Source organism: Macaca nemestrina, chromosome 17 (assembly GCF_043159975.1).
Source record: "Macaca nemestrina isolate mMacNem1 chromosome 17, mMacNem.hap1, whole genome shotgun sequence".
Lineage (NCBI taxonomy): Eukaryota > Metazoa > Chordata > Mammalia > Primates > Cercopithecidae > Macaca > Macaca nemestrina.
The window spans coordinates 40,540,835-40,560,817 of NC_092141.1; the positions used below are offsets into that span (position 1 = coordinate 40,540,835).

Genomic DNA, 19,983 nt, shown 5'->3' on the forward strand with positions numbered 1-19,983 from the left:
GACTCCGTCTCAAACAAACAACAAAAACGATACACTCAAACAAATGTAACAGGCTATATTTAATATAATTGCAACTTTAACGTAAAAAAAAGAAAAGAAAAAGAGCTATTTTACCAAGGACCCGCCAACATGGGGCGCGTTCGCATCAAAACTTTGAAGTAAAGAAGGCGGCCCGGGTCATTATAGAAAAGTACTACATTCGCCTGGGCAAAGACTTCCATACGCACAAGCGCGTGTGTGAGGAGATCGCCATTATCCTCAGCAAGAAGCCCCGCAACAAGATAGCAGGCTATGTCACGCATCTGATAAAGCAGATTCAGAGGGGGCCAGTGAGAGAGAGGTATCTCCATCAAGCTGCAGGAGGAGGAGAGAGAAAGGAGAGACAATTGTGTTCCCGAGGTCTCAGCTCTGGATCGGGAGATCATTGAAGTAGAATCCTGACACTAAGGAATGCAGAAGATTTTGGACTTCGGCAGTCTGTCCAACCTGTAGGTCACCCAGCCTACAGTTGGGATGAATTTCAAAACGCCTCGGGGAGCTGTTTGAGTCTTTCTGTAATGCTGTAATATTTTCAATAAACCTGGGACAATGGGAAAAAAAAAAAAGAAAAAAGAAAAAGTAACGGCTAACCAAACCCATGAAAACAATGCAAATGGTGCATGAGATTAGAAACCAGAAAATTACTGGCACCCTGCGAGGACTGAACACAGGCCAACCAGATGAAGCAATGACTGCCTTTCTCGGCTGTTCCAGAGGACGAAATCCACAGAAGAAATGCCTCCTTAGTCGAATAGGTACTTCGACTTTTACAGGTATAAAAGTCGAATTTCGGATCCTGAGTAGACGTATATTGAGGTAGAAGGCTCGACCAAATATTAGCGTTTTACTGTGCATGGTAACAATGTAAATTATTTCCTTTTTCTGCATTTTCCTCTTTAAAGAGGGACTAGCCTAGGGCGTTAAGAGTCTAAATTTTAATTCTGTCAACAACTGACTAGGTGACTTAGTGAAATCACGTCCTCAACGGTGAAACTGATAGTACAGAAGTTCAAATTTCCAAATTCCCGGGTTGGCTTTCAATTCCACCATGCGATGGTTCCGCCCCCCGCGAGTTCGCCAAGGGAGTTATTTTGGCCCTCTCGGCTCACCGTCCGCGCAGCCTCCAGAAACAGCCGTAAACTCCGCCCCTTGCGCTCAGGACGGCGCGAAAACCCAATTGACAAGAATTCCCTCCGAAGCTCTGTGGTCCGATCTGCGTTCCGCTTGCTTTCCCCGCCCAGGCCCGGTCCCGGTCCCGAGCGCTCAGCCTGGAGCGCCGGTTTCGAGGGCACCCTGCATACACTGGCCGTGCCTCAGGGATCTCGCTGCCCGCGCTTTCTCATTGCCTCTTTCCGTGTTCGACTCGGCTGATCTGGGCCCAGCCTCCGCTCCGGCTCCCTGTCGGTGGGCGCGGGGGAATCCTAAACGGGTTCCCAGAAACTTGCAGAATCCCAGGAACTTGCTCCTACTGGAGCGGGCCAGCCTCCATGGCCTCCAGGCAGACCGGGCTGGACCGCGTAAGGTCCTAGGAGACGGGATTCCGGGAAACGGGGAGTATGGTGGGGGTCCTGGCCATGGCGGCTGCAGCTGCTCCCCCTCCCGTGAAGGACTACGAGATTGAGGTGAGGTTGAGTCGAGGATCTGTTGAGTTCCTTCCTCTGTCTTTTGGGGGACTGGGAGGTGGGTCTGGGGGGAGGTGATCCTGACCTTCCCTCTGTAAGGGGAAAGGTGGGACATTGTGAGGACCCACAGCTGTGACACATTTTGTGCAGCGGTTGCCAGAGCGTGTCGTTTTTTCGAGTCGTGACAAGTCCTGATAAACATTTGGATTGTGAGATATTTGCGGGGCACAGTAAATTGGGGACTTAAGATAACACGGCCAGTTCCCAGATCCCGAAATGCTGGTGGAACGTGATGTTTTGTGCTTCTGGCATGTCACAGAGGATCCCAGGGTCAAGTTCTGGGTTCGTGATATGGAATCACTGAACTTTAGCTCTGAAAAAGATCTTCAAGTTCAACTAGTTCATACATCCACCAGTGCTTGGAATGCCACTTTTTTTGGTCTACTTCGTTGTTATGCTGATATTCCTTTGCTAAATCAAGGCAGTTAGTTACTCAGCTTGTCTTCTGGTACTTGATGTACACAGTTCTTGATTTTTATGTGGTCTGTTTTATCAGTCTTTCCGTTACAGTTTCTGGTTTTGGTGCCCTAATGCTAAGAAACCCTATTTCATAATAACGATACTTACCATTTAGTATGGTAAGGGTAAAAACCTTATGCACATTATTTTGCTTAATAGCAACCCTATGGTCTATTATCTGTATTCTACAAATGAAAGAAGGTAAAAAGTAGCTAAAAGTAAGTTAAATTTTTTGAAAAAGTAAATGGAAAAGTTAAAAGTAATTTGCTTAACATTTTACACCAGTAAATGTCAGAGCCAGCATTTAACTTAGATTTGCCTGACTCCGGAGCCTATGTATGTTGCGTTTCATACAATTGCAGTTTTATTTATTATTTATTATTATTATTTTGAGACGGAGTCTCGCTCTGTCGCCCAGGCTGGAGTGCAGTGGCCAGATCTCAGCTCACTGCAAGCTCCGCCTCCCGAGTTTGCGCCATTCTCCTGCCTCAGCCTCCCGAGTAGCTGGGACTACAGGCGCCCGCCACCTCGTCCGGCTAGTTTTTTGTATTTTTTAGTAGAGACGGGGTTTCACCGTGTTAGCCAGGATGGTCTCGATCTCCTGACCTCGTGATCTGCCCATCTCGGCCTCCCAAAGTGCTGGGATTACAGGCTTGAGCCACCGCGCCCGGCCACAATTGCAGTTTTATAAATAATAATTCAATGGCGTTTTCTAATACACGTATGATTTCTTTTTCTTTTTTTTTTTTTTTTTGAGACAAGGTCTTGCTCTGTCACCCAGTCTGGAGAGCAGTGGCAGGATCTCGGCTCATTGCAACCTCCGCCTGGCAAGTTCAGTGATTCTTCTGCCTCAGCCTCCCAAATAGCTGAGATTACATGCGTGCGCCACTACGCTCAGCTAATTTTTTGTATTTTTAGTAGAGATGAGGTTTCACCACGTTGGCCAGGCTGGTCTCAAATTCCTGACCTCAAGTGATTCACCTGCCTTGGCCTCCTGAAGTACTGGGATTACAGGTGTGAGCCACCACGCCTGGCCAAGGTTAACTTTAAAGCTTGTTTTCTTTCTAATGTATCACGTTTTTCACCTAAAGAAGGCTTCCTTTTTTTAATCCCATTACGTAAACCATTAGATCTGTGTTTAAAATTTATATTTTGTATTATCTTGCTTGAAATAAGTGCCTTTTTTTCCTTTTAAATTGCTAGCCATGCAAAAAGCGAAGGAAAGATGATGACAGATCTTCCTGCAAAACAATTACAAAATATTTATCACCACTAGGGAAGACTAGAGACAGGGTTTTTGCTCCACCAAAACCTAGTAATATTCTGGATTATTTTAGAAAGACCTCACCCACAAATGAGAAGACACAATTAGGGAAAGAGTGCAAGATAAAGTCATCTGAATCAGTACCTGTTGACAGCAACAAAGACTGTATGACACCTTTGGAAATGTTCTCAAATGTAGAATTTAAGAAAAAAAGAAGGAGGGTTAATTTATCTCATCAACTAAATAGTATTAAAACTGAAAATGAAGCTCCAGTTGAAATTAGTAGCGATGATAGCAAAGAAGACTGTAGTTTAAATACTGCTTTTGTGGAAAGTAGTACTTCTGTTTTACTTTACAAGAAACAAGTAGAGGTACTTGCAGAAAACATTAAAGATACAAAAAGTCAACCAAATACTATGACCTCCCTGCAAAATTCTAAAAAAGTAAATCCTAAACAAGGGACCACAAAAAATGACTTCAAAAAGTTGAGAAAAAGGAAGTGCAGAGATGTAGTAGATCTATCTGAAAGCTTACCCTTGGCAGAGGAACTAAATTTGCTTAAAAAAGATGGTAAAGATAGTAAACAGATGGAGAATACTACAAGCTACTCTAGAGATAATGTAACTGAAGCAGCCCAGTTGAATGATAGTACAATAACTGTCTCATATGAGGAATTTTTAAGAAGTCACAAGGAAAATAAAGTGGAAGAGGTAACAGACTCTACAATGTCAATTTGTGTTCCTTCTGAAACTGTTGAAGAAATAGTCAAAAGTGGTTATGTAAGTGAATCAGAAAACTCTGAAATTTCCCAGCAGGTACGCTTTAAGACAGTTACTGTTCTTGCACAGGTTCACCCTATTCCGCTCAAAAAGACAGGGAAAATACCCCGAATTTTCTTGAAACAAAAGCAATTTGAAATGGAAAATAGTTTATCTGATCCTGAGAATGAACAGACAGTTCAGAAAAGAAAATCTAATGTTGTTATACAGGAGGAAGAATTAGAATTGGCTGTTTTGGAAGCTGGAAGTTCTGAAGCTGTGAAACCAAAATGCACTCTAGAAGAAAGACAGCAATTTATGAAAGCATTTAGGCAGCCAGCATCAGATGCACTTAAAAATGGAGTTAAAAAGTCTTCTGATAAGCAGAAAGACCTTAATGAAAAATCTCTACATGAAGAAGGAAGAGATGATAATTCTAAAAAAATCATGGAAAATCCTGGTATCCAAATGGTTTCAAAAAATGGCAATTCACAGGCACACACTGATAAAGGAAGTTTTCCAAAGGAGAAAAATAAAAAGCTAAATAAGAAGAATAAGAAAACATTAGATACTGGGGCTATTCCAGGCAAAAACAGAGAGGGAAACACTCAAAAGAAAGAAACAACCTTTTTCTTAAAAGAGAAACAGTATCACAATAGAATGAGTTTAAGACAAAGGAAAGCAGAATTTTTCAAAAGCAGCACTTTATTTAACAATGAAAGTCTTGTTTGTGAAGATAGAGCAAATGATGACCTTCTAAAGGTTTCCTCTCTGTGTAACAATAATAAATCATCAAGAAAAACCAGCATACCGGTTAAAGGTATTAAGCTTACACATTCTGAAGCTGAATCTGAAGACAGGTTGCTAAATGTTTCCACGCCCAAGTCAACCAGAAGATCTGGAAGAATTAGCAGCACACCTACTGCAGAAACCATTAGAGGTATTGATTCTGAAGATGTACAAGATAGTAGTCCACTAAAGGCTTCCACTCCAAAAGCAGCCAACTTATCAGAAAAGCATAGTTTATATACAGCGGAATTAATAACAATACCCTTTGATTCAGAGAGCCCTATTAGGTAAGGTTTGTTTTTGTTCTAACGTTCTAGTATTCTGCATGTATTATTAGCTGGGGACAAAAATGCTTCAAGTATTGGAGGATATTTTTTTTTTTCTAGAACACAGCTGTTAATAAGAAGAATAACAGGATTTCTTTTTTTTTTTTTTTCTTGCTGTGTCACCCAGGCTGGAGTGCAGTGGGGCGATCTCGGCTCACTGCAACCTCCACCTCCCAGGTTCAATCAATTCTCCTGCCTCAGCCTCCCAAGTAGCTGGGACTACAGGCACCCGCCACCACACCCAGCTAATTTTTGTATTTTTAGTAGAGATGGGGTTTCACCATGTTGGCCAGGCTGGTCTTGAACCCCTGACTTCAATCCACCCTCCTGGCCTCCCAAAGTGCTGGGATTACAGTTGTGACCACCGCACCCAGCCTTGAAGAAAAAGAACAGAGCTTCAAAAATGCTTCTTTGTTTGCCACATTTAGTTAAAAATTTGTTTTAATTTTAATTTAATTTTATTTAATTTTGTTTTGTTTTATTTTATTTTGAGATGGAGTCTCATTCTGTTGTCCAGTCTGGAGTGTAGTGGCACGATCTTAGCTCACGACAACCTCCACCTTCTGGGTTCAAGTGATTCTCATGCCTCAGCCTCCTGAGTAGCTGGGATTACAGGTGCGTGCCACCATGCCCGGCTCATTTTTGTATTTTTAGTAGAGAAGGGGTTTTACCATGTTGGTCAGGCCAGTCTTGAACTCCTGACCTCAAGTGATCTGCCTGACTCAGCCTCCCAAAGTATTGGGCTTACAGGTGTGAGCCACCGCACCCGGCAAGTTTGACTTACTTTTGAATCAGTGGTTTGAAACTGATGGGAATTATTTTTTTTCTCCTGTTTCAGAACATTCCAGAAATTGGAGCCCTAGTTGGTTCTTAGCTACTATCTATCTATCTATCTATCTCTGTCTGTCTGTCTGTCTGTCTGTCTGTCTATCTCTCTCTCTCTCTCTCTCTCTCTCTGTCTATCTGGAAACAAGGTCTCACTGTGTTGCCCAGGCTGGTCTCCAACTCCTGGGGTCAAGCAATCCTTCCATATTAGGGTCCTGAGTAGCTGGGATTACATGCAGATGCACAAGCTCTATTTTATCTATATTTAATTGAGATTCTTTATGTTATAATCATGAAAATGTTTCTGAATACCTTATTTTTATTTCAGAATGAAATTCACCAGAATTAGTACTCCCAAAAAATCTAAGAAAAAATCTAACAAAAGATCTGAGAAATCTGAAGCAACTGATGGAGATTTTATTTCTCACACTAAAAAGGTAATTAAAATAGTAGAGTCCTATAAGTGCCATTCTGTTTCCTTAAAAAACAAACAAAAAAACCGCACATTACTATTGGAAGTAATGAGCCATAATAAAATTCATGTATTTTATAAATTGGTTAACTACAACTCTATGATGTTTTTCACTATTATCCCATTCCTCTAGTTAATTAAGATATCTTATTGTGAGGTGAAAGCAATTGATAAAGGCAGAGTATAATCTATTTATAAAAAGCTTTCTTAGTAAGTTTACATCGTGATCATTTTCCCTAACACTGACGATCTTAGTTTGGGCTGCTGTAACAAATTACCATACACTGAGTGGCTTAACCAACAGAAATGTATTTCTCACAGTTACGGGGATTGAGAAATGCAGGATCAAGGCGTCAGCTGATGCAGTGTCTGATGAGGCTGTCTTCTTATTTTCTCACATGGTAGAGAACAGGTAGAGAGAGGGCTTCACCCTCGTGACCGAATCACCTCCTAAAGGCCCTACCTCTTAATACCATTACATAGTGGGTTGATTCCAACATACGAATTTTCAGAGGATATATTCAGTCTGTAACACTGCCTGTAGGTCATGATTGAATTTTTCCTTTATTTCTGTAGATTAGAGACTCAAAAGCAGAGTTTCTCAACCTTGCTATTATTGACATTTTGGCTGGATAACTCTTTGCTGTGGAGGGCTGTCCTGTGCATTGTAGGATGTTTAGCAGCACTCTGGCCTCTATCCATAAGATACCAGTAGCACCCAACTAACTCCTGTATAATGACAACCAAAAATGTGTCCAGACATTGCTAAATATTCCCTGGAGGGGAAAATAATCATTTCCACTTGAAAAACTACAGCTCTAAAGGGAGAGGTAAGATATACAAGAGTGGTTTAGTTGTTTCTGCAAAATAAGCTCTTTGTCCCCACCGTGGCAGAATTGGAGTACGTATGGGTATGTGTATTTCTTTTCTTTTCTTTTTATGGGTATGTGTATTTCTTTTCTTTTTTTTTTTTTATTATTTAAGTTCTAGGGTACATGTGCATAACGTGCAGGTTTGTTACATATGTATACTTGTGCCATGTTGGTGTGCTGCACCCATCAACTCGTCATTTACATCAGGTAAAACTCAGAATGCAATCCCTCCCCACTCCCCCCTCCCCATAGGGGTATGTATATTTCAAAAAAAGCCACCAAGGTGACTCTGAATTAATCCTTGGGTGAAAACAACTGCTACATTGGTATCTCCTTTGCTTCTATTTAGTAGCTGTCATTTTTTGGCATCTTACCACATTCTAGGCAGTGTGCTTAGTACTCACATCATTTATCTCATAAAGTAAATATTATTTAACCCTTTTTTATAGATGAAGAAACTTGCTGTTAGTTCATAGGATGAGGAAACATGTGTTTTTATTTGTGATTCTGGGAAGTGTCTTTCCTAGAGTTACACAACTATAAGCAGTTAGAAAGATGGTCTTTAGTCCCAGCACTTTGGGAGGCCGAAGCAGGCGGATCACCAGGTCAGGAGATCGAGACCATCCTGGCTAACACCGTGAAACCCCATCTCTACTGAAAATAAAAAAATTAGCCGGGCGTATTGGTGGGCGCCTGTAGTCCCAGCTACCCGGGAGGCTGAGGCAGGAGAATGGCATGAACCCGGGAGGTGGAGCTTGCAGTGAGCCGAGATTGCGCTACTGCACTCCAGCCTGGGTGACAAAGCGAGATTCCGTCTCAAAAAAAAAAAAAAAAGAAATATGGTCCTTAGTCTTTTGGAAAACATGCAAGATTCCAGCTGATTGTACCACAGCTAAAGGTTAAAAGTCTCTGTGGTGAACTTTGTCCCACATATTTTATTCTTAATTCTAGAGGACAGCTTCAACTTAATTTTTTTTAGAGATATTATGCCTTGGTTTGCCTCATGTACTACTTAAAATTGGGATTTAATGGTAAATTTTCCAGCAAGAGAAGTCTCAAATGTATCCAAATTGGGACCTTTATCCAAACTTACTTAGATCAATTATTTTATTTCATTCTCTGTCAATGAACCTCTTATCACAGGGCCCTTGTTGTTCTCTGAAGCCTTATCCAGGCTTGTGTACTAGCTCTAGGAGAAAATCTTAGTAATTTTCTGGGTGAGATTTTTCTTTATTGTTTCTTTTGTCTTTTCATTTGTTATTTTTGTAGAGACAGGGTCTTGCTATTTGGCCCAGGCTGGTCTCAAACTCCTAGCCTCAAGCAATCCTCCAGCCTTGGCCTCCCACAGTGCTGGTATTACAGGCATGAGCCACTGTGCCTGGCCAGATTTTTCATGTTTCTCTGAGAATAAGAGTAAACTGGTTCTCCTAACAGCTCCATATTCATAACAGCTTATTGTTTATCCTTTCAGATAATAGTTTAATAGTTAGATTTTTTTCTCTCCAGACATTTTTCTCTGCTTAAATAGATACATCATCTGTTCTTTTTTTTGGTTTTTGGGTTTTTTTTTTTGAGACAGAGTCTTACTCTGTTGCCTAGGCTGGAGTGCAGTGGCGTGATCTCGGCTCACTGCAAGCTCCGCCTCCTGGGTTCACGCCATTCTCTTGCCTCAGCCTCCCAAGTAGCTGGGACTACAGGCGCCGCCACCCCGCCCAGCTAATTTTTTGTATTTTTAGTAGAGATGGAGTTTCATCATGGTCTCGATCTCCTGACCTCGTAATCCACCCACCTCGGCGTCCCAAAGTGCTGGGATTACAGGTGTGAGCCACCACGCCTGGCCGATATATCGTCTTTTTTTAAAGGGATCACATAATGTAAACTGTTCTGCCTCTTTCTGTGTGTGTATGCTCAATTCCAACATAAAAACTTGTTGAACTCAATATGGAAAGCACATTCTCTGGAAGATAATATTTAAATGCACATGGTCACATTGTATACCAATGGCAGTGCTAGGCCCAAAGGTCAGACTTTATTCTTACCTAATGCTCTTTTTCCGTATCATAATACCTTTTCAACCTTGTTCCAAAGGATTCAGCCTGAAATACTCTTTGTACTCTAAACTACTATGTTGTATTTTTTGTTTGTTATTTTTTGAGATAGTCTTACTCTGTTGCCCAGGCTGGAGTGCAGTGCCATAATCATGGCTTGCTGCAACCTCAACTCCCCAGGTGCAATCCAGTCTCTCACCTCAGACTCCCAAGTAGCTGGCACTACAGGCATCATGCCTGGCTAATTCTTAAATTTTTCATAGAGGCGGAGTCTTGCTATATTGCCCAGGCTTGTCCTGAACTCCTGGGCTTAAGTGATTTTCTCACCTGGGCCTCCCAAAGTGCTGGGATTACAGGCATGAGCCACTGCACCTGGCCTTATGCTGTATTTTTTATGTAATAGATCTTCTTGGTCTATCTGTCTCTGTTTCTCTATAGGTATGTGTCATGTATATACATAATGATAGACACAGTAATAAAGTATACTGTATAATTGCGCTATACGTGTTTGTACTCTTTCTTTTTTTTTTTTTTGAGATGAAGTGTTACTCTGTTCCCCAGACTAGAGTTCTGTGGCGCGATCTCTGTCCCAGGATCTCTGTCCCGGGTTCATGCCATTCTCTTGCCTCAGGCTCCCGAGTGGCTGGGACTACAGACGCCCCGCCACCATGCTCAGCTAATTTTTTGTATTTTTTAGTAGAGACAGGGTTTAACCATGTCAGCCAGGATGGTCTCCATCTCCTGACCTCGTGATCCGTCTGCCTTGGCCTCCCAAAGTGTTGGGATTATGGGCATGGGCCACCGAGCCCAGCCGTCTACTTTTCTTTTTTTTTATGAGACGGAGGTTCCCTCTTGTTGCCCAGGCTGGAGTGCTGTGGTACGATTTCGGCTCACTGCAACCTCCACTTCCCAGGTTCAAGCGATTTTCCTGCCTCAGCCTCCCAAGTCATTGGGATTACAGAGGCCCACCACCAAGCCCAGCTAATTTTTGTTATTTTTAGTAGAGATGGGGGTTTCACCATGTTGGCCCAGGGTGGTCTCAAACTCCCGACCTCAGGTGATCCACCCACCTTGGCCTCCCAAAGTGCTGGGATTAGAGGCATGAGCCATTGTGCCCGGCCTCTTTCTTCTTTATCACATATAAGAAGCTTGAGGCTGGGTGTGGAGGCTCACGCCTGTAATCCCAGCACTTTGGGAGGCTGAGGCAGGCAGATCACCTGAGGTCAGGAGTTTGAGACCAGCCTGGCCAACATGGCGAAACTCCATCTCTACTAAAAATGCAAAAATTAGCTGGGTGTGGTGGCGTGCACCTGTAGTCCCAGCTACTTGGGAGGCTAAGGCAAGAGAATCGCTTGAACCCGGGAAGCGGAGGTTGCGCTGAGCTGAGATCGTGCCAGTGCACTCTAGCCTTGGCGGCAGAGCTAGACTCCATTAAAACAAAACAAAACAAAACAAAAACCCAAAAAAAAGCCTTGAGGCCAAGGTCTGTGTATTATAATACTATTTTCTTTATGGTCTGCAGCCTAGAACCATGCATATAATAGGCTGGGTAACTGTTCAGATTTGAAAGTACTTTGCCTGAATTTGGTGACTAAAATTAAAAAATAGATTGCCAAGTCTATACTGCAGACATCCTCTTGGGTGTTTTACTCACATGTAAATATATTTACCTGGATAATTTCAAGTAAGAAATAAAGGTAAACTAATAATAACTAGACACATTTCAATTTAAGGTCCCTGGTAAGATTTGAATAACCATTTGTTGATTATTTAATGTGATTTGCGATTGTATTTTTTTCTATTATTAAATATATTTTCCTGTGATGTAAATTAATATTTCAATTTTTTTGTCTAGGCAAGCAATGCTTCAAAAAACATATCGAAAGCAAAACAGTTGATTGAAAAAGCAAAAGCTTTACACATCAGTAGGTCAAAGGTGACTGAAGAAATAGTGATACCCTTAAGGCGCTCCTCTAGACATCAGACACTTCCTGAAAGGAAGAAATTGTCAGAAACGGAAGTAAGTATTATAAATATCTGTTGGTATAAATTCTCTCCTATTTTGCTGTTTGGAATGGGAGAAGGAAACCGTTATAAAGTTATAAAGTAGGTTTGTGTGATAGCTTGAAGTGGTAGAGACACTATCATTTTCAGTTTTACTTTAAAAGCCTTCTGCATTTTTTGTCTGCAGAATACAGTTTGAATCCTTCTTAAGTCACTCAAGATCTTTCATAGGCTGAACTACCTCTTCGCTTTGTTTTTTTTGGAGATGGAGTTTCGCTCTTGTTGCCCAGGCGAGAGTGCAATGGCTGGATCTCAGCTCACTGCCAAGTTCTGCCTCCTGGGTTCAAGCGATTCTCCTGCCTCAGCCTCCCGAGTAGCTGAGATTACAGGTGTGTACCACCACGCCCACACGCCCAGCCAGTTTTGTATTTTTGGTAGAGACATGGTTTTACGATGATTGGCCAAGCTGGTTTCAAACTCCTGACCTCAGTTGATCCACCTGCCTTGGCCTACCAGAGTGCCAGCCCTCTTCCCTTTCTTCAAAACAACTCTTTGCTCTAGTCATACAGAATTGTTCATTTCTCCCTCAATGGTGCAGTTTTCACAGTATTCGTTTTATTGTTATCAGCTTGAAATATACATTCCAGGTACTGTCTTCTATGTGAGGAATTCCTACTTAAACTTTGAGATCCTGCTAATTGCCAGTACCTCCTCTTTTTAAAAAAATAGTTTAATTGAGCTATAATTCATATACATGCATTTCACCATTTAAAGTGTACAATTCAGTGACTTTTGTATAGTGACAGAGTTGGGCATCCATTACCATAGTCAATTTTAGAACATTTTCGAATTTCCCCAAAAAGAGATTCTTTTCTTCTTGTCACCCCCCAATCCCCTCATTCCACCAGCCACAACTAACTACAAATCTGCTTCTGTCTCTGTAGATTTGCCTGTTCTGGACATTTCATATAAATGATACCATAGAGCACGTGGTTTTTTGTGTCTGGCTTCTATTACTTAGGATGTGTTTTCAAGATTTATGTTGTAGCCTCAGTATCTCTTTTCTTTCTGTTGCCAAATATCCCATTCATCACCTGATGGACATTTGGGTTGTTTTCCCTTTTTGGCTATTCTGAACATTTTACCACCTTCTCTTCAAAGCTGTGCTTGTATTCGAGAGTCTTCTGGTTGAATATATAAAAAGAAAAAAAAGGCCGGGCGCGGTGGCTCAAGCCTGTAATCCCAGCACTTCGGGAGGCCGAGACGGGTGGATCATGAGGTCAGGAGATCGAGACCATCCTGGCTAACACGGTGAAACCCCGTCTCTACTAAAAATACAAAAAAGTAGCCGGGCGAAGTGGCGGGCGCCTGTAGTCCCAGCTACTCGGGAGGCTGAGGCGGGAGAATGGCATGAACCTGGGAGGCGGAGCTTGCAGTGAGCTGAGATCCGGCCACGGCACTCCAGCCTGGGCGACAGAGTGAGACTCCGTCTCAAAAAAAAAAAATAAAATAAAAAATAAAAAATAAAAATAAAATAAATAAATAAATAAATAAATAAATAAAATAATGGGCTGGGCACAGTGGCTCACGCCTGCAATCCCAGCACTTGAGTGGCCGAGGCGGGAGGATTACGAGGTCAGGAGTTTGAGACCAGCCTGACGAACTTGGTGAAACCCCCGTCTCTACTAAAAATACAAACGTTAGCCGGGCGTGATGGCGTGAGCCTGTAATCCCAGCTACTCAGGAGGCTGAGTCAGGAGAATCACTTGAACCCGGGAGGCAGAGGTTGCAGTGAGCCTAGATTGTGCCACTGCACTCCAGCATAGGCAACAGAGCAAGACTCTCAAAGAAAAATTAAAAATTGGCTGGACATGGTGGCTCACGCCTGTAATCCCAGCATTTTGGGAGGCTGAGGCGGGTGGATCACAAGGTCAGGAGTTCCAGACCAGCCTGGCCAATATACTGAAATCCCATCTCTACTAAAAATACAAAAATTAGCTGGGTGTGTTGGCAGGCACTTGTACGCCTGTAGTCCCAGCTACTCTGGAGGCTGAGGCAGAAGAACCACTTGAACCTGGGAAGCGGAGGTTGCAGTGAGTGGAGACCACACCATTGCATTCTAGCCTGGGTGACAGAGTGAGACTCTGTCTCAAAATAATAAATAAATAAAAATAAATAAAATAAAATAATGAAAATAATGAATGTGCTTGCTGATGCCTTCAAGACAAATAGTTTCTTTCCTGATCTGTACTTTTGTATTTTTTTGTATGTTGATGGTGCACTCACCATGCTGTATTATAACTAGTTAAACTATCTGCCCATGGACTAGCTCTCCCTCTCTTCCCTGCATTCAGATGTAACATTTCATGCCAATTCTTGAGTTTTGTCTGTGTATTCCTAATTTCTTCTATGTTGCCTCACACATGGTAAGTGCCCGGTAAATCTATGCTGATGACAGGAAAATAATAGACTTCATTCTAATGTATTTCTAGGATGTACAGTTCCAACAGGGCTATAACCAGACTTTTTATAGCTTGGTCATATTAACTGTTTTATTTGGAATACAGTCTATTAGTTGCTTTTTTAAAAATTTCTGCATATGAATACCAGGTCATATGTTAGTTGCCCTTTTTTTTTTTTTTTTTTTTTTAAGGTGGAGTTTTGCTCTTGTTGCTCAGGCTAGAGTTAATGGCGCGATCTCGGCTCACTGCAACCTCTGCCTCCTGGGTTCAAGTGATTCTCCTGCCTCAGCCTCCCGAGTAGCTGGGATTACAGGCATGTGCTGTCATGCCCGGCTAATTTTCTATTTTTAGTAGAGACGAAGTTTCTCCATGTTTCTCAGGCTGGTCTTGAACTCCCGACCTCAGATGATCTGCCCGCCTCAGCCTCCCAAAGTGCTGGAATTGCAGGCATGTGCCACCATGCCCAACCTTAGTTGCTTTTTCAAAAAAGAAAGCCTTGTTGGGCCTGGCGGCTCACGCCTGTAATCCCAGCACTTTGGGAGGCCAAGGTGGGAGGATTGCCAGAGTCCAGGAGTTCGAGATCAGCCTGGTCAACATAGGGAGACCCTGGCTTTACAAAATATACAAAAATTAGCCAGGCTAGTGGTGTGCGCCTGTAGTCCTGGCTTCTTGGGTGGATGAGGTGGGAGAATGGCTTGAGGTCGGGAGGTTGAGGCTGCAGTGAGCCATGATCATGTTATTGCACTCTACCCTGGGTGGCAGAGTGAGACCCTGTCTCAATTAAAAAAAAAACATGAGTCACACCTGTAATCCCAGCGCTTTGGGAGGCTGAGGCTGGCAGATCATGAGATGAGGAGATAGAGACCATCTTGGCTAACACGGTGAAACCCCATCTCTACTAAAAATACAAAAAATTAGCGAGGCGTGGTGGTGAGTGCCTGTCATCCCAGCTGCTCGGGAGGCTGAGGCAGGAGAATGGCGTGAACCCGGGAGGCAGAGCTTGCAGTGAGCTGAGATCTCGCCACTGCACTCCAGCCTGGGCAACAGAGCGAGACTCTATCTCAAAAAGAAAACAAAAAACAAACATGAGGCCAGGCGCAGTGGCTCACTCCTGTAATCCTAGCACTTTGGGAGGCCAAGGTGGACGGATCACCTGAGGTGAGGAGTTTGAGTCCAGCCTGGCCAACATGGCGAAACCCCATCTCTACTAAAAATACAAAAATTAGCCGGGTGTGGTGGCGTGCACCTCTCATGCCAGCTACTCAGGAGGCTGAGGCAGGAGAATCTCTTGAACCTGGGAGGCAGAGGTTGCAGTGAGCCAAGATTGTGCCACTGCACTCCAGCCTGGGCAACAGAGACTCCAACTCAAAAGAAAAAGAATAAAAATAAAAAAGAAAGCCTATGGTCATAATAAACGCACCCTGATATCATATAAACTTGTATGATGTAAGCATGGACTCCTGCTATTCTATCATGTGTTTTCTGTTTCAATCAGATAATATCTGATGGGAGGTGTATGGAACTGCTAATTATATTTTGTATGATTTCTATCACTGTGATTCTTTTGAAATTTCAATGATATTAAATGATTTAATTACATTTTTTCTCCTATTTTGTCTTAGGATTCTGTTATAATAATAGATTCAAGTCCTACTGCTTTAAAGCATCCAGAGAAAAATCAGAAGAAACTTCAGTGTTTGAATGATGTGCTAGGAAAGAAACTCAACACATCCACTAAAAATGTACCTGGTAATCAGATTTAATAACATTTATGATGTTTATGATGTATATTAGAACGTTTTGGGGTTTTTGTTTTGTTTTTGTGTTTTGGGGTATTATTCTGAATGTGCTGATGATTGAAATTTAGTATCTTACATAAAATTTTACCTGTATTATATTTCTATTTAGTAAGTAAAGTTATGATATAGTGAAGAGTTTTTCTTTTTTCTTTTTTTTTTTGGTGACAGAGTCTTGCTCTACTAAAAGGCAAAAAATTAGCCGGGTGTGGTGGTGTGTACTTGTAGTTCCAGCTACTCAGGAGGCTGAGGCACGAGAATTGCTTGAGCCCTGGAGGCGGAGGTTGCAGAGAGCCAAGATCGTGGCACTGCACTCCAGCTTGGGTTACAGAGTGAGACTCCTTCTCAAAAAAAAAAAAAAGAAAGAAAGTAGCTAAAGATGAGATGGTAAACATTGATACTAACCTAAGTATTTGTTTTTCTAAGGAAAAATGAAAGTCGCTCCTTTATTTCTTGCCAGAAAAGCACAAAAAGCAGCTGATCCTGTCCCTGGTTTTGATGAAAACAGGTCAGTCCAATACAGATTTTTAAATGCCAAAATATTTTATGGAATGTATTTGTATTGATTCGTTTACTTTGATGAGAAAGCATGTGAATTATCATTTGAAGCTCTAGTAAGTCCAGTTTCAAAGCTGAAAATATTGACAATGCTGCCACTGCTATTTGAATGTCTTGTTTTTTTGCAAATACTTTGGCCATCGCTAGGCAAAACAGAATAATAAGCAAACCAAAAATACAAAAAGTTGATAATAAATTTTATTCAGTAAATATTTAAATACCTACTAGTATGTACCAGGCACTGTTTTTGGTATCAGAGATATTATGGGGGTAAGACAGGACATATTCCCTGTCCTCATGTGACTTAAGTGGAGATGGAAGATAGTCTATGATTAAACATTCATTGGGCCAACAAATGAAAAATTGCAGTTGTGCTAAGGAGAGGTATAATTCGTATTGAGGAGGTTTGGTCTGGTTAAAGAAGGCTTCACTGAGGAAATGACGTCTGAACTGAAATCTGAAGGATGAGCAGGAGTTCATCAGGAGGAGGAACTGTGTTTCAGCCAGAGAGAATTGTCCGTGTAAAGCCCCTGTAGCTGGAAGGCGCTTGCTAAATAACCAAAAACTGATAGAATGCTAGTGTGACTGGAGCACAGAGAGCAAGGGTGAGAGGTGGGTGCTAGCCAACATAGGACCTTGGAGACCTTGCTAAGGGATTTTATCATTATGTTAAGAGCAAATAAGAAGCAGCCAAAGGGTTTTAAACTTAAATATGGACGTAAACAGATTTGGATTTTGGAAGTTTAATCGGCCTGCTGGATAAAGAATAGAATGGAAGAGGGGTTAGAGTGCATGTAGGAGTCCAGGTATTGTGAGATGATGGAGATAGGACTAGGTTGTTGGGGATGACATGCAAAAAGATTTTCGGAGATGAATTAAAAATCTCTTGATGGGCCGGGCGCGGTGGCTCAAGCCTGTAATCCCAGCACTTTGGGAGGCCGAGACGGGTGGATCACGAGGTCAGGAGATCGAGACCATCCTGGCTAACACGGTGAAACCCCGTCTCTACTAAAAAAATACAAAAAAAAAAAACTAGCCGGGCGAGGTGGCGGACGCCTATAGTCCTAGCTACTCGGGAGGCTGAGGCAGGAGAATGGCGTGAACCCGGGAGGCGGAGCTTGCAGTGAGCTGAGATCCGGCCACTGCACTTCAGCCTGGGCGACAGAGCGAGACTCCGTCTAAAAAAAAAAAAAAAAAAAAAAAAAAAAATCTCTTGATGATTAATGAGATTTGTGGGGGTGAGGGTATGGGAGAGGAAGGTATATAGGATGACATGTAAGTTCTAGTTTATGTGCCTGGGTGGCATGATGGAAGATCAGGTCTAGGAGCAATGTGAGTTCAGATTATCTTTGTTTTCTGTTTCAGTTTTACTGAGGTATAATTATATGTTGTTAAGAACATGCATCTTTTTTTTTTTTTTTTTGGAGACGGAGTCTCGCTCTGTTGCCCAGGCTGGAGTGCAGTGGCGCGATCTCCGCTCACTGCAAGCTCTGCCGCCTCCCAGGTTCACGTCATTCTCCTGCCTCAGCCTCCCTAGAAGCTGGGACTACAGGCGCCCGCCACCACGCCCGGCTAATTTTTTTGTATTTTTAGTAGAGATGGAGCTTCACCATGTTCGCCAGGATGGTCTCAATCTCCTGACCCCGTGATCTGCCTGCCTCGGCCTCCCAAAGTGCTGGGATTACAGGCATGAGCCACCACGCCCAGCACACGCATCTTAAGTATGCAGTTTTGACAAGTCCATCTCATCAAGAAATAACAATCTTCCTTTTAACTCAGAAATATTTTGTGTCCTTTTTCCTATTATCTCCACCACCACCATCACCACAAGATTACCAAAATTTTCTGATTTCTATTTTCATCAATTAGTTTGATTTCTATTACCATAGATTAATTTTGTCTATTCTAGAACATCAGATAAACTTCATGTGTATATTCTTTTGTGTCTGGCTGCTTTTGCATAGTATACACACCCACAAACACGTGCACACATACATGTTTTTAAATCAACTTCATTCAGATATATTGTCCATATAATAATATGTGCCCATTTTAAGTAAACAGTTTGAGTTTTTTGTTTTGTTTTGTTTGTTTTTTTGAGACGGAGTCTCACTCTGTTGCCGGGCTGGAGTGCAGTGGCGCAATCTCGGCTCACTGCAGCCTCTGCCTCCTGGGTTCAAGCAATTCTCCTGCCTTAGCCTCCCGAGTAGCTGGGACTATAGGCGCACACCACCACGCCAAGCTAATTTTTGTATTTTTAGTAGAGATGGGGTTTCACCATGTTGGCCAGGATGGTCTTGATCTCTTGACCTTGTGATCTGCCTGCCTCGGCCTCCCAAAGTGCTGGAATTATAGGCGTGAGCCACTGCGCCCGGCCAACAGTTCGAGTTTTATTTTCTATTTTTTTTTTTTTTTTAGACGGAGTTTTGCTCTTATCACCCAGGCTAGAGTGCAATGGTATAATCTCGGCTCACCCCAACCTCCACCTCCCAAGTTCAAGTGATTCTTCTGCCTCAGCCTCCTGAGTAACTGGGATTACAGGCATGCGCCACCATTCCTGGCTAATTTTGTATTTTTAGTAGAGATGGTGTTTCTCCATGTTGGTCAGGCTGGTCTTGAACTCTCGACCTCGGGTGATCCGCCTGCCTCGGCCTCCCAAAGTGCTGGAATTACAGGCATGAGCCACTGTGCCCAGCCCACAGTTTGAGTTTTAACAAATGTGCATATCTGTAATTACCACCGCAATACAAATATAGAACATTTTCATCACTCTCAAAAAAATCTTCTTGTGCCTCATGGCAGTTAATTTCTGCCCAATCCCATGTAATCTCTTATCTGCTTTCTGTTGATATAGACTAGTTTGCCTTCTCTAGACTCTCGTATAAATGAAATCCTGCAGTAGGTATACTTTTGTCTCTACCTTCTTTCCGGCAAGGTAGCATATTGGTTGTCTGTTCTTTTTTATTGTTCAATAGTACTCATTATATGAATATGCTACCATATATATATAATATATATATAGAGAGAGAGAGACAAAGAGAGAGAGAGAGAGAGACAGAGATGGAGTCTTGCACTGTTGCCCATGCTGGAGTGCAGTGGTGCGATCTTCACTCACTGTAACCTCTGCTTCCTGGGTTCAAGTGATTCTCCTGCCTCAGCCTCCCAAGTAGCTGGGATTACAGGCATCTGCCACCACGCCCAGCTAATTTTTTGTATTTTTTTTTTTTTTTTTGAGACGGAGTCTCGCTCTGTTGCCCAGGCTGGAGTGCACTGGCCGGATCTCAGCTCACTGCAAGCTCCGCCTCCCGGGTTTACGCCATTCTCCTGCCTCAGCCTCCCGAGTAGCTGGGACTACAGGCGCCCGCCACCACGCCCGGCTAATTTTTTTTGTATTTTTTAGTAGAGACGGGGTTTCACCGTGTTAGCCAGGATGGGCTCGATCTCCTGACCTCGTGATCCGCCCGTCTCGGCCTCCCAAAGTGCTGGGATTACAGGCTTGAGCCACCGCGCCCGGCCAATTTTTTGTATTTTTAGTAGAAACAGGGTTTCACTGTGTTGGCCCGGCTGGTCTTGAACTCCTGACCTCGTGATCCGCCTGCCTCGGCCTCCCAAAGTGCTGAGATTACAAG

The 19,983-nt window shown here is 42.7% G+C and overlaps 1 protein-coding gene and 1 pseudogene across 4 annotated transcripts in view; both read left to right on the forward strand.

Annotated features, from left to right (window-relative positions):
• Window positions 1-129: 129 nt before the first annotated feature.
• Window positions 130-546, forward strand: LOC139359548 (small ribosomal subunit protein eS17-like; annotated as a pseudogene).
• A 637-nt stretch (window positions 547-1,183) lies between these two features.
• LOC105485220 (ATPase family AAA domain containing 5) overlaps window positions 1,184-19,983 on the forward strand; it is a 68,398-nt gene continuing 49,598 nt past the window's right edge. For 2 of the 4 annotated variants that reach the window (XM_071082670.1, XM_071082671.1), the window contains exons 1-6: window positions 1,188-1,661; window positions 3,384-5,278; window positions 6,471-6,579; window positions 11,390-11,554; window positions 15,623-15,749; window positions 16,223-16,304. In XM_071082670.1, the coding sequence (XP_070938771.1) occupies window positions 1,596-1,661; window positions 3,384-5,278; window positions 6,471-6,579; window positions 11,390-11,554; window positions 15,623-15,749; window positions 16,223-16,304 (2,444 nt within the window). In that variant the 5' untranslated portion in view covers window positions 1,188-1,595. Of the gene's footprint in view, window positions 1,662-3,383; window positions 5,279-6,470; window positions 6,580-11,389; window positions 11,555-15,622; window positions 15,750-16,222; window positions 16,305-19,983 lie in introns of all 4 variants that reach the window. The other 2 variants (XM_071082673.1, XM_071082672.1) reach the window with 2 other exon arrangements.